The sequence below is a fragment of the Sardina pilchardus genome, chromosome 6, assembly GCF_963854185.1.
Source record: "Sardina pilchardus chromosome 6, fSarPil1.1, whole genome shotgun sequence".
In the NCBI taxonomy this organism is placed as follows: Eukaryota; Metazoa; Chordata; class Actinopteri; order Clupeiformes; family Clupeidae; genus Sardina; species Sardina pilchardus.
Genome location: NC_084999.1, coordinates 1,487,271 through 1,499,770, shown reverse-complemented (window position 1 = coordinate 1,499,770; position 12,500 = coordinate 1,487,271). Strand labels below are relative to the sequence as shown.

At 45.1% G+C, this 12,500-nt stretch overlaps 2 protein-coding genes across 6 annotated transcripts in view; both read right to left on the bottom strand.

Moving 5' to 3' along the window:
* Nucleotides 1-698, bottom strand: part of LOC134082352 (serine/threonine-protein kinase 31-like) — a 38,858-nt gene extending 38,160 nt beyond the window's left edge. For 2 of the 4 annotated variants that reach the window (XM_062538008.1, XM_062538009.1), the window contains exons 1-2: nt 561-692; nt 59-101 (exon numbers count right to left, since the gene is read on the bottom strand). In XM_062538008.1, coding sequence (XP_062393992.1) covers nt 59-101; nt 561-605 — 88 coding nt within the window. In that variant the 5' untranslated portion in view covers nt 606-692. Of the gene's footprint in view, nt 1-58; nt 102-560 lie in introns of all 4 variants that reach the window. The other 2 variants (XM_062538010.1, XM_062538011.1) reach the window with 2 other exon arrangements.
* A 2,364-nt stretch (nt 699-3,062) lies between these two features.
* Nucleotides 3,063-8,989, bottom strand: malsu1 (mitochondrial assembly of ribosomal large subunit 1). 2 transcript variants are annotated; one of them, XM_062538031.1, is made up of 5 exons: nt 8,659-8,989; nt 5,721-5,731; nt 5,492-5,656; nt 4,786-4,867; nt 3,063-3,727 (listed from the first exon to the last, which is right to left on the bottom strand). In XM_062538031.1, exons 1-5 carry the CDS (start codon nt 8,918-8,920, stop codon nt 3,573-3,575), a joined length of 675 nt encoding a protein of 224 aa, XP_062394015.1. In that variant the 5' UTR covers nt 8,921-8,989; the 3' UTR covers nt 3,063-3,572. The 2 variants fall into 2 exon arrangements, with proteins under 2 accessions (XP_062394015.1, XP_062394016.1); XM_062538032.1 differs by lacking the exon at nt 5,721-5,731 and having other exon boundaries at nt 5,492-5,667.
* Between the last annotated feature and the right edge of the window lie 3,511 nt (nt 8,990-12,500).

Below are 12,500 nucleotides of genomic sequence, written 5' to 3'. Positions count from 1 at the left end.
TAAAGTGTCTCGGAGGGCGTTAGCGGGGGCTGCTGACTGGCGTTAGCCTACAACTCACTCTGTTCTGTTTCCAATCGGAGCGGCTCCATGGCGTCTCTCTCCTTAAAAGGTGCAGGGCGCATTTCATTAGCATAACTCAGAGGGAGGCCAAGCTAACTTCATGCTACAAACGGTATCTGGGACCTGCTATAAACGAACTCTTATTTGAAACCAACAAAGTACAGTCACAATTGAAATGACTCGATCATTTTCGCTGTCGGGTTGTTGTGTGTTGGGTTTTAATCTTGTTCATTGCTTTGACAGGTTTGGAAGTCTTTAGTCCAGCTAAGCAGCTAAAACGTTACAAACAAATTGCTAACTGGCTAGGAGCTAGCCTTGCCAGAAAGGCGTAGTGGTCAACAATGCCATTATTTATACCAGTGAGTGTTTTCTGTCAAAACAAACATGTACTTATGCATTAGCCCTGTAATAATTGACATTTATCAAGCTATCCGGTTGAGTTGATGTAATGTGTTGTAGTTGCACACAGACCCAGTCCCACACACCCCTCACACACTCACCTGTTTCGATCCAAATTCAAACATTTCACATCGGAGCGATCCCATGGTGCACCAGGCCCGAGTTCCATGAGGCGCGATCTGCTCATTAAGCTTCAGCCTTCTGATCTGTGAAGCTTCAATATGTTGCAGAGCCCGACCGAATAGCATTTGCCAGAACATGTTTTTGATACAAGTAAAATCAATTTTTTTACAGCGCATTTATACACTTATTACGCTGACCAAAGAAAAAGTGCTGATTTATACAATTTATGTGTTAACTATTATAAAATAAAGAGGTCAGTGTAGTCATGGATTGTAGACTAATTGTCTAAAACAGGTATACAATGTTTTAATATCTGTCTGACAGGATCTAAGCAGGGAACTTGGAATTGGTGAGCAAGCACCTGTACAGTGTTCTCACCATTAGAGACTGCTGCCCTCTAGTGGCGCAACTACACACTAATAATTTCCCCCATCACTCTAGTCCGGCAGCCAAACGCCATCATTTAGGAGGTGAACTTGGTTTTGTGGGTTAAAGGGCTTTAGGAGGTGAACCTGGTTTTGTGGGTTAAAGGGCTTTTTCGCGGTTTCTTGTTGCCAACGGGTAGCTCAATAAGATTATAGAGGGAGCCGGTCATATCCCTTGGGCCAATTCTCAGTTAGCAACTATGATTTTGGGAAAGACACCCCTGTTGGTCAGATTGCTGTCTGGTAGTGTGTGTGTGTGTGAGTATGTGTGTGTGTGTGTGTGTGTGTGGTCAGTATTCTGCCTGTAGGCGACCAGCCTGCAGCAGATACTGTGTGTGTGTGTGTTTATGTATGTGTGTGTGTATTTGTGACCCTGTAAAGCGGAACCAGTCGTTTCGGTAAAATGTATTAAATTAAGTTATTGTGCTCACGTGAACGGCCATGAACTAAGCTTTCCAACGATATGTATATCGAGGGTATTACACAAACTATCGCTAAGATAACCGCATCCAAAGTTGACATGGTTCTCCTGTCACGATATGCCGGAAGAGGAGAAATCACTTTTTTAAGCGGCGCGTGCACAATGGGAATGACAGCAAATGTGTTGAATCAGTTTTAACAGGTTTTGAACCAGGTTTAACAGTCAAAACGTATGTTTTTCCGTGAAATGCGTTCACGATTTGAAACTGTAGACCAGGCATCACCAAATGGCGGACCGCGGTCCGGGTCCGGACCCAGTGACGGTGCTGTCCGGACCCGTTGAAATTGTCGGCCTAATATTATCAAAGAGCATCGTCCGTAGCCAAGCCAATCAACTCGATTGTTTACCTTTCAGCAACAGAGAATAGGCCTAGCGGGAGAGAGAGGAGATGAGAGAAAATGGCTTGCTCAAAAATGATGGTGAAAACCGAACTTTTAAAGATGAATGGACGGACCAATACGTTCGTGTTGCTGTAAATATGCGCTGTGAAACTGTGGCGACGTTAGCGTGCGTCACTGAGATCAAACACGGGTCGTTAGAGGAAAGGTAGGCCTACACGCAGAAGTCCGCAGTGAGGGCAAGTAAAACTTGAACAGCACTCCGAGAGCTAACAAACAAACGCAAACCCCGATGAAAACATTACTTTCCTCCGCGGAGGTAGGATAATAGGCCTAATTATCAAATTGAAAGCACACTATGACAGGTCTACTCGTGTGATCACGCATGCATGTACAGGCAAATTAGTGTTCGTTAAAGATTGCGTGGATTTTGATGCAACACAAGAGAGCATTTAGCGATGGGACAGCAGCTGTGAATGAGTGCTTAATGCGGCTGCAGAAACTTTACAGATCCCATTGTCAGCTTCAACAACAAGATTCAAGAACATCTGAACTATTAGCAGAGGATACTAGAACGCAGTATGCAAAGGTCTTTTTTTCTTTTCTTAAAGATCCACTTTTATTTTATTCAAAAGATTCGGAATGTTTTACATTAGGCCTAGGCTGCTTGAAATAGGCCCTAAGTTCAGGCTGCTCAAAGTTATTTTGCACTTTATATTTATTCCATTCAGAATAAATTCAGTGTCTGTTGTCTGTCTTTCTTGAAATGTAGGCCTAGTAGCCTAAAGACAACTAGCCTACAGTATTGTTTTGCATTCAAGTACCATTCAAGTTAAGACTTTTTGGTATGTTACAAGCATATTACTTTGAAAACACTTGAAATGTAACAATAAATTAAATAGGCCTAGAAATGTACATGCGTTATTGATTTTATTAACTTCAGGGTAGCCTACACTATTTTCAGTGACAATTTAAGATTCGGACCTTTGCCGGGAGGACATTTTAATAACTGGACCTCTTTGAATTTTAATTGAATACCCCTGCTGTAGACTGTATACAGTCGAATTATGCGAAAACGTGAAATTCAACATTTTAACCCGGAAGTTTGTTATTGTTGAATTTCTCAAAATAACGTTGTGCGCAAAACGACTGATTTCGCTTTGAATGGTCACATTTCATTGTAGCTGTTCTTTACATACTGTGCACCATGAACACACCTGGACATTTAAGTTGATCTTACAGAATCCAAACGTATAATTTATTAATGACACACACACATAAAAAGACAAAAACAAAACTCTTCAATCTCTCCCTCTCTCTCACACACACACACACACACACACACACTACAGCGGAACACACACACGCACACACACACGAGTGGAACAGCATAAAAACCCAGTCCATTTCTGTCTCCGAGGGACCTGATGATGTCATTTGGGGGTCATTTCGGCTCCGTGGGGAACATTCCAGGAGGGATGCTGAATATACACACAAACACACACACACACACGTCAATTGGGGGCGTTGGCTCCGTAGATGAAGTCCATGGGGAGCGTTTCAGGAGGGATGCTGAATACACACACACACACACACACACACACACACAGGTCACTTGGGGGCGTTGGCTCCGTAGATGAAGTCCATGGGGAGCGTTTCAGGTGGTATGCTGAATACACACACACACACACACACACACACACACACACACACACACACACACACACACACACACACACACACAGGTCACTTGGGGGCGTCGGCTCCGTAGATGAAGTCCATGGGGAGCGTTTCAGGAGGGATGCTGCGCAGCTGGTCGTCATAGTGACGCAACGTCCACAGTTTCTCCAGCTCGTACAGCTCTCTGGTCTGAGGAAGCATGAAGTGGACCACCATATCCCCTGCACACACACACACACACACACACACACACACACACACACACACGTTAGCACCATATCACATGAACACACACACACACACACACACACACACACACGGAGAGACACACACACACACACACACACACACACACACACACACAGGGAGAGACACAGAGGTTAGCACCATATCACCTGAACACACACACACACACAGGGAGAGACACAGAGGTTAGCACCATATCACCTGAACACATTTGAATTGGAGAGTTGAAGAGTTGAATTCATGGAATATCTTGCACTTAAATTGCCATAATTTCCCGGCTTTCTTGGACACTTTTCTAGCTGTCAAAATGAGCAAGGCTCAGCTGGGCTTGCAGCGTCAGTGTGGCGATCTCGGAGTCACAAGTGGTTCTCTTTTGGTCATAAAATGCACCTCCATGTGGTAAATTCTAGGGGCGAGGGCAATAAAATGAGCATATATAGGGGCGTGATATTTAAATTACGCTTGTTTCCACTAACACTAACGTTTCCACTTCCACTAACGTTTATTCTTACGCTGCAATTGGAGTGATACGAAAGTTTCATGAATCACACGTGAGCCCCGTCGTACGACGATTTCTGCACACAGATCTACGCTGGTTCCTACGCTCGGCTGATCAATGAGGGCCTTTATTACTGAACAGCAATGAGCATCTCTCCCAAGAGTGTGTGTGTGTGTGTGTGTGTGTGTGTACAGTGAGCATCTCTCTCAAGCGTGTGTGTGTGTGTGTGTGTGTACAGTGAGCATCTCTCCCAAGAGTGTGTGTGTGTGTGTGTGTACAGTGAGCATCTCTCCCAAGAGTGTGTGTATGTACAGTGAGCATCTCTCTCAAGAGTGTGTGTGTGTACAGTGAGCATCTCTCCCAAGAGTGTGTGTGTGTGTACAGTGACAGTGAGCATCTCTCTCAAGAGTGTGAGTGTGTGTGTGTGTGTGTACAGTGGCCATCTTACTGAAGAGTGTGTGTGTCTATGTGCAGTGGTCATCTTACCAAAGAGTGCGTGTGTGTGTGTGTGTGTATGTGCAGTGGTCATCTTACCGAAGTCTATACACATCCAGTCCTCTGCGTTTTGGCCCTCGATGTGCACGTGCTGGTCTTCTGCTGCCTTCATGAACTTGTACTGTCAGAACAAGAGTGTACACACACACACACACACATTATATTTCACATTTAAACAATGAGGAGAGGAGGAGAGGGAGAGAAGACAGACACACTTGCACAATCTTCGCCTCCTCTCTGTCTCACACACACACACACACACACACACACGGAGAGAGACAGAGGTTAGCACCATATCACCTAAAAGAGAGAACAGACACACGCACTCACACACTCTTCGCCTCATCTTTCTCTCTCTCTCTCACCTTTGACGGCGTAGAAGGCCACACACACACACACACACACACACACCACTTTGACGGCGTAGAAGGCCACACACACACACACACACACACACACCACTTTGACGGCGTAGAAGGCCCCACACACACACTCACCACTTTGACAACGTAGAAGGCCAAACACACACACACACACACACACACACACTCACTCACCACTTTGACGGCGTAGAAGGCCAAACACACACTCACTCACCACTTTGACGGCGTAGAAGGACACACACATACACACACACGCACACACACACACTCACCACTTTGACGGCGTAGAAGGACACACACACACACACACACACACACACACACACACACACACACACACACACACACACACACACACTCACCACTTTGACGGCGTAGAAGGCCATTGCGCGCAGGTGTCTGGTTGAGGAGCCGCTGACCACTACGAAATACTCGGCGTACTTCATCTCGGGCGGAACGCGGATCACACACACGTCCTGTGCGTTCTCCTGCCGCAGCAGCGTCACCAGCACGCCGATATCGAACACCTCAGGGCTTCCTGCGGAGAGAGAGAGCAGAACACAGCGTCACCAGCACGCCGATATCGAACACCTCGGGACTTCCTGCGGAGAGCGCAGAACACAGCGGTACCAGAGAGGGTTAAAGGGGAGAGAGAGTGCAGAACACAGCGGTACCAGAGAGGGTTAAAGTGGAGAGAGAGCGTGGAACACAGCGGTACCAGAGAGGGTTAAAGTGGAGCGAGATGCGCAGAACACAGCGGTACCAGAGAGGGTTAAAGCGGAGAGAGATGCGCAAACGTTCTAGCCTGATTACCATCGACTTTCAAAGGCTCTGCGAGACTTTAGTCTGACCAACAGCCTGTGCTAACACGGTTTCTTGCCAGCGCTGGTTGACCCGCCTCCTTTAAGTGCCTCGATTTGCTACTGGTAGATGTCAGAAAGCGGATTGCCGAGTTTAAACCAATAACAACACTCTTTCCGCTGCCTTAAACACGCCTCTACCCAGAGCCGTTGGAGCTGCTCAAAGTTGATTGGTTCTCGACCAAAGGGGGCAGTTCCGCAGATTTCGGGAACTCAGAAATCCTTCTCAATGAGCAGTTGACCAGACCAGCAGAAAAAGCCTGAAGGCGTTGCGTCACTGGGAGGGCGTGCTAGGCTACAAACGTTCCACCATCTCCGCGTTCTGTTTTCGCAGAGAGGGGGCGAAATCCCCCTTTAAGCAGACCTAGAAGGTAACGCTACATTCTAACTGAACTGCTGGCCAATCAGTTGCGACACGCCTCTTTAAGCAGACAGGATGTGTTTGAATTTTGCCTCCATAGATATGCATTATGTTCCATCTTGTCAGCAATGAAGGATCTTTGGCGTTGCGTCTAACATTCCAATATGTCCACAATATTCCAGTATGTGGCTTAATGTCCTGCATTCCTCACTAGTAGGTCCCTGAGACTAGACGCTCCTGTGCTGTGACGCTGTATGATATCTGGACTAGGTTCCTAAACATGGAGGGCGTCAGTTTTGAGTCAACAGCCATTGATAGGAGTAGACTGGATGTCTCCTGACTTTGCCGCTGTTACTGTAGGATTATCTATCCTTTGCTGCTGAGTACTTAAACTTTAACTATTCCCTTGCCTAGTTAGAGCAGCTGCCGACTACTTAAAGGGATAGTTCGGATTTTAAGACACGAAGTTGTATGGGTTCCCTGTCAGCAACGTAGTGCATCAGCACTGACTTACCCCCGACAGCGTCCTGTGAGCCGAGATCCAGCCGGTTTTTGATCGTTTTTGATGCCGGACTATTTTCTTCAGCAAGTTTCTGGGGTCACGAAAGTAAAGTGTTTTTCTTCTCAAAACCATATGCGTTCAACAGAGTGATATATTTGCACCACAAAAACGTTGTCCAGCTGTCAGTAGCGCGCAGTGATAGGAATCGCGAAAAATAAGTAAGTGATAACGAGGTTTGAATTTTTCCTGGACAACGTTTTTGTGGTGCAAATATATCACTCTGTTGAACGCATATGGTTTTGAGAAGAAAAACACTTTACTTTCGTGACCCCAGAAACTTGCCGGACTACTTTCTTCAGCATCAAAAACGATCTAAAACCGGCTGGATCTCGGCTCACGGGACGCTGTCGGGGGTAAGTCAGTGCTGATGCACTACGTTGCTGACAGGGAACCCATACAACTTCGTGTCTTAAAATCCGAACTATCCCTTTAAACTCTAACCAGAGACGGTTTATAAAGCGAGACGATTACGAGGGTAAATTCTGGTTTCATTGTGACGCAGCTGCCACTCCCATTTAGGAGGCAAACGGGAGCATTTCTATGGGAGATGGGATTCTACACCGTTCTAAACCGATTATCTCGTCACTGATCACGCCCCTTTAGGAGGCGGAAGTGGTGCCATTTCATTCCATTGAAAAACCCCTTTATGATTCATCTTAGTAACTATACGATCTTTGCTCTAACTATTCCCTTGCCTAGTTAGAGCAGCTGCCGAGTACTTAAAGGGACACTTCACTGATTAGCATTAAGCTTTGTATCTTTAGAAAACCAGTCATGTTTTTGAATGGTCGTGCATCATTCCCTCAGTTTGCCTTGAGATGGGAGAAATACGGATTTCAATGTTGGACTTCCTGCTTTCTATGATGCAAAAATCATCATTTTACATCATTGAAAGCAGGAAGTCCTATTCATGGGTTTCATTGAAATCCGTATTTCTCCCATCTCTAAGCAAACTGAGGGAATGATGAACGACCATTCAAAAACATGACTGGTTTTCCAAAGATACAAAGCTTAATGCTAATCAGTGAAGTGTCCCTTTAAACCCTAAGTATTCCCTTGCCTAGTTAGAGCAGCTGCCGACTACTTAAACTCTAACTATTCCCTGAGCAGCTGATGGATCTGCAGGGTGAAGTGTCTCTCCCTTGATGCGCGTCATTCTAAATAAACTCTGTTCCTGATTCTTCCTGCCGTTGGTCTGACTGGGTCTTCATTCATCTGTGGCCTCAAGACTACCATCACTGAGGAGGAACGGTTAACGTGTTAAACACACGGCACCAACGATAATGCATTGGAGGTGGTACGTGGTTCAGTTCAGTGATAAACCTGGCTAAGTTAACTCAGAACAAACCTGGCTAAATTAACTCAGAGTAAGCGGCAAACCTCCCCATAGAACAGCTGTAGGGCTTCATATGGAATAGGGCTCTTGCTGTAGGAGGGCTACCTCTTACTCTGGGTTAACTTTAGTGTGTCACTAAACCATGTACTTGGAATACCCCCTGGTGTAGGCGCATGCACTTGGAAACGTAGGCAGGTACTTTACATACCAGATTCAGAATCATAAACAAGGAATTTGACTCCGGGTAATCTTTGCTCTTTAAGTACAACACTCAAACAAATAAAACATAAAGGAATAAAATCAGAACAGTAGAACAGGATGAAGGGCAGTAGAATAACGCTGTGTCGGAACGGTACTGTCGCGGGCTGTTGATCTCGTCACTCGCAATTCAGAAGGAAATGTTTACTCACTGTGCTGTTCAGAGTCCGTGTGGCCTGTTAGTGCTGGCGGGCTGTTGGTGGAAACGGCATCTTTTTCTCCGGTTGGTAAACGAGAGCCGTTTTCTCCGGTAAGTAAGTGAGAGCAGTATCTTGGAGGACACACACCGGACGGAGTCAGCAGTTGCTGCGCGTGTGTGTGCCAAGACAGTGGCCGACTTGGTGTTCTGATATTCTTGTTTGTCACTCTGTAAAGTGTCAGTAGCGACCTGCTGTTGAGTATTTTCGGCCACATCTCTGCAGAGCCCTGTAAGACACACACTCTACTCGCTTCATTAAACGAGCATGGCTAGCTTCATAGACCTAAGGCTAGCTTGAAGGACCAATTCAAAACAGGAAGTGAATCTTCTAACTGGATTATGATTGGCTACTTCTAGCGCGACGAAGAGTCGCAGATCTTCTCCGAAATATGCCTTCGCCGGCGCAGCAGAGCCCTCTAGTGGTTCTGGAGGACGCATTACACCAGCTATCTAATCAAAAGACCCCTGTGGTTGAGAAAGAAATCCGAGGACCTCCTCATAGTCGTAAAAAAAAAAGCTTATGTCATTTGTATCTCTGAAGTGGTGGACCACACTATGCATTTTCTGGTGTATCTTGGTCTGTCTTTTGTCAACGCTAGATATTCCATCACTTCACCTGGACTAACTCAAACATTTCTCCACGTTCGGGCTAGCTGGCTAATAATCCATCTAAGCAGCAGTAGGGAAGCAGCTGCACTAACTTGTTTTATTGGTGAAAAGGGCCATCATCTGTAGATGACAGGATTTTAAAGTGATAAACCACAACTTCATTTCAAGCAAATGATGTAGCGGAGCCCTTGGATACGGGTCGCTGACCACCAGGGGGCCCCAGAACCACTGATCTGGTCACACACACATAATATGATATACTGTACGTTTACAGTTTTTCTCAATTGTTTACACACAATTTGTGGTACTTGAGACACAATTCCCATAATATGTAGCTCATGCACCAACCTCCCGAACCGATTCTGCTGAACTATAAGCACAATTTCTGCTTTACACTCAAATTGCAGTTCTAAAACACACTGTTTTCAAAAAACTACTCACAATTCTGTGCATTAGACACAATTTTCATGAAGAAAATCTCTTGTTTTCACAAAGAACACAGTGCCATTCAAATTCTAAAGCTAACTGCCTTACCATGCACACTGACTCATCAGATGGGCAAACACCTGTCACACAGTCTTACAATTAGCAATCAGAGCTTTAGTATTACAGTAGTAGTACAGGCAGAGGCAGAGCCAGAGGAGTGAGAGTAAGAGGAGGAGGACGGGGAGGCCAAGGACCGTAATCTCCGATGAGATCCGAGCCACTAGAACATTGCAGTGCTGTGTATCAATACAGTACAGTACCGTACAGTACAATACAGCTCAATGAGCACAGTAGTACAGTATTGCCTGTGGGCTGTTCTGTAGGACTGTAAAAATAAAGTATGTTTCAGGTATTTGGGGAAAGTAATCCTACTTTGTATTCCTACACACAGGGGTGTGATTGGCAAAGGACAAAAAAAAAGGAAAATATATCCGACCCCTATATACCCCCCCCCCACCCCCCACCCCTTTTAATACGCGAGTCAGTGGTCCTTGGGGGCTAAAGTTTGTGAACTGCTGCTCTAGTGTATAGCTAAGGTACTATAGTATCGGCTACTGTGCACTTCAATGTAATTTACTAGGGGGGTCCGGGGGCATGCACCCCCGGGAGAAAATTTTGAAAAATAACCCCTTAAATGATGACATCTGATGACTTTTATGAGAACTATTGATAGACTGAGATACATATATTTCAAACATTATAACATATTACAAAATAGTCTATAAGGCCTAAAGAAAACTCATTTATAGCAAAGTAGTCAAGGGCCTACTTAAGACTAAAGCAGATATGGCTGAAATATAGGCTATCATGATCATTTTGCCAACAATGATGTAGAATTATGGATTTTCTCAGTTCATGTTTTGTTTCAACTTAAACCAACATAAAGTTATAATGTTGACTACATTATTTAGTAGGCTATAGGCCTATGATAACATTTAGCCTGCCCCCTTACAGTCGTCTAGTCCTGTACAATATAGGCCTATTGATGCTGATTGAAGAGGTTGCTTGAAGGTTATGTAAGGGATAACGGCCGACGAGGTGACCGGTTCGATGGAAATAATGGCTAGGTGGAGGTCTAGAACTCCGGCGACGTGCGAAGCACGGAGACGGAGTTACCTCCGCCGTGCCATTATTTCCATCGAACCGGTCGACCTCGAAGGCCGTTATCCCGCTTATCTCCCGTTTGTAATTCATAACCTGTATATTTAGAACATAGTTTTATTCCACCGTTGCGTCCGTTAACATCGCTAAAACTGTCTTGACTGTGGGACTACTTTCCGCCACATATCAACTTTCTACTTGCAGGACAAAACTGCCGTTACTAGTTCTAAATGGATAGTTGCTATGGCCAAAAGCCAGTCGTTAGTTCTAAATGGCTGGTTGCTACGGCCAAAAGCCAGTCGTTAGTTCTATCTCTGCCGTTGTCAAGCGGGCATTTCCCAGGATTCTGATTAGCTTTAACTTTGAAAGATCGCTACTTTTATAGCCTACATGGCATCCAAGTAGCTACAATCCACCTCCGTCATATGCTACAATGTTACTATGGTTCTGCACGTCTGTATTTCAGCTTGGATGCAACGTGACAGTTCATTTAAACTTCGCAACGAGTTTGGCGAATTAATATTCAAGTGTGATACGGGAACTACTTCGAAGGTAGCAGGTTATACGAAGTTAATGGCCACCCCATCAGCCAATCAGAGAAGAGAATTCCATTGTTGAGGGAGATAATGATATTTAAGTTGGAAAGAAAATCAAATTGCACCACTCCCTCTCCTTCCAAGGTAACATGTCCTCCTCTCCTCCTAAAATAAATGGCAGGCCCTACTGGTATAGGCTACATAGTTGTTCAAGTGCACACACTCAATGGAGAGCTAGAATTAAAATTCAGAATGTGCCTTTAAATAGGCAACTTTTTTCCATGTATCAGCACAATGCTACAATAGGCCATTTCCACTAAAATAAATCAGCTCAATATTATGTGCAAGAGTCAAGACTGATGTTTACCAAGAATGCCAAAGTGTCAATCTCTTAGCACTATCATAATACGTTTTCTCATAGTGAGATGTCTATCCCGAAATATGTTTTGAATGACATGGGGCGCACGGAGGTGAACGGCTGGACAAACGCGGAATGACAGGTGTTAACTAAACAATTTAGTAGACTTAAGCTAAGGTAGACGGGCTTTGTGGTGAAAACGATGAAAACCAGTAGGCTAGTCTGTCACAGCTAACTTCAAGCACAGTAGCCTAGACTAGTTTACACGCGCAGAAATTAAAAGTCAATATCAGCACCAGGAGATTGTCGTCATTATCGGAAAATCCAGACACGTCAAACTGGACGCGAACGCGAAGCAAAGACTTAAAGAGTCACTTCACCCCATAACTCCACCCACTTCACATTTCTGAAAACGGCTTTCAAAATGGGCGAGACGTTCTGAAATTTGGAGAGAGAGTGCATCACTGCTGCAACCAATCAACCATGGTGATTTCGTGTCAATCTGGGAATGAGTGCTGCAGACATGGCTTATCACAGGTAGGCTAATCAGGGCAGCAGGTGTTGGGGCGTTTCAGTCCTAATTTATAACGACCCGGTGACGTAGTGTCGGACTAGAAGTACAGGACAACGTCAGCATTCCAATAGTATTTTGGACCAACATGCCATGGCATGTTTTCAAACGGTAGTATGCGCGAGAGAGCAATA

Bases quoted from the DNA above. Each gene is read 5' to 3' on its own strand.
- malsu1 (XM_062538031.1), bottom strand. From the start codon at position 8,920: ATGTGGCCGAAAATACTCAACAGCAGGTCGCTACTGACACTTTACAGA. The intron at 4,868-5,491 runs GTGAGTGTGTGT...TTGTTCTGACAG, and splicing joins CCTTCTACGCCGTCAAAGTG to TACAAGTTCATGAAGGCAGC. The intron at 3,728-4,785 runs GTAAGATGACCA...GTGTGTGTGCAG, and splicing joins CTGGATGTGTATAGACTTCG to GGGATATGGTGGTCCACTTC.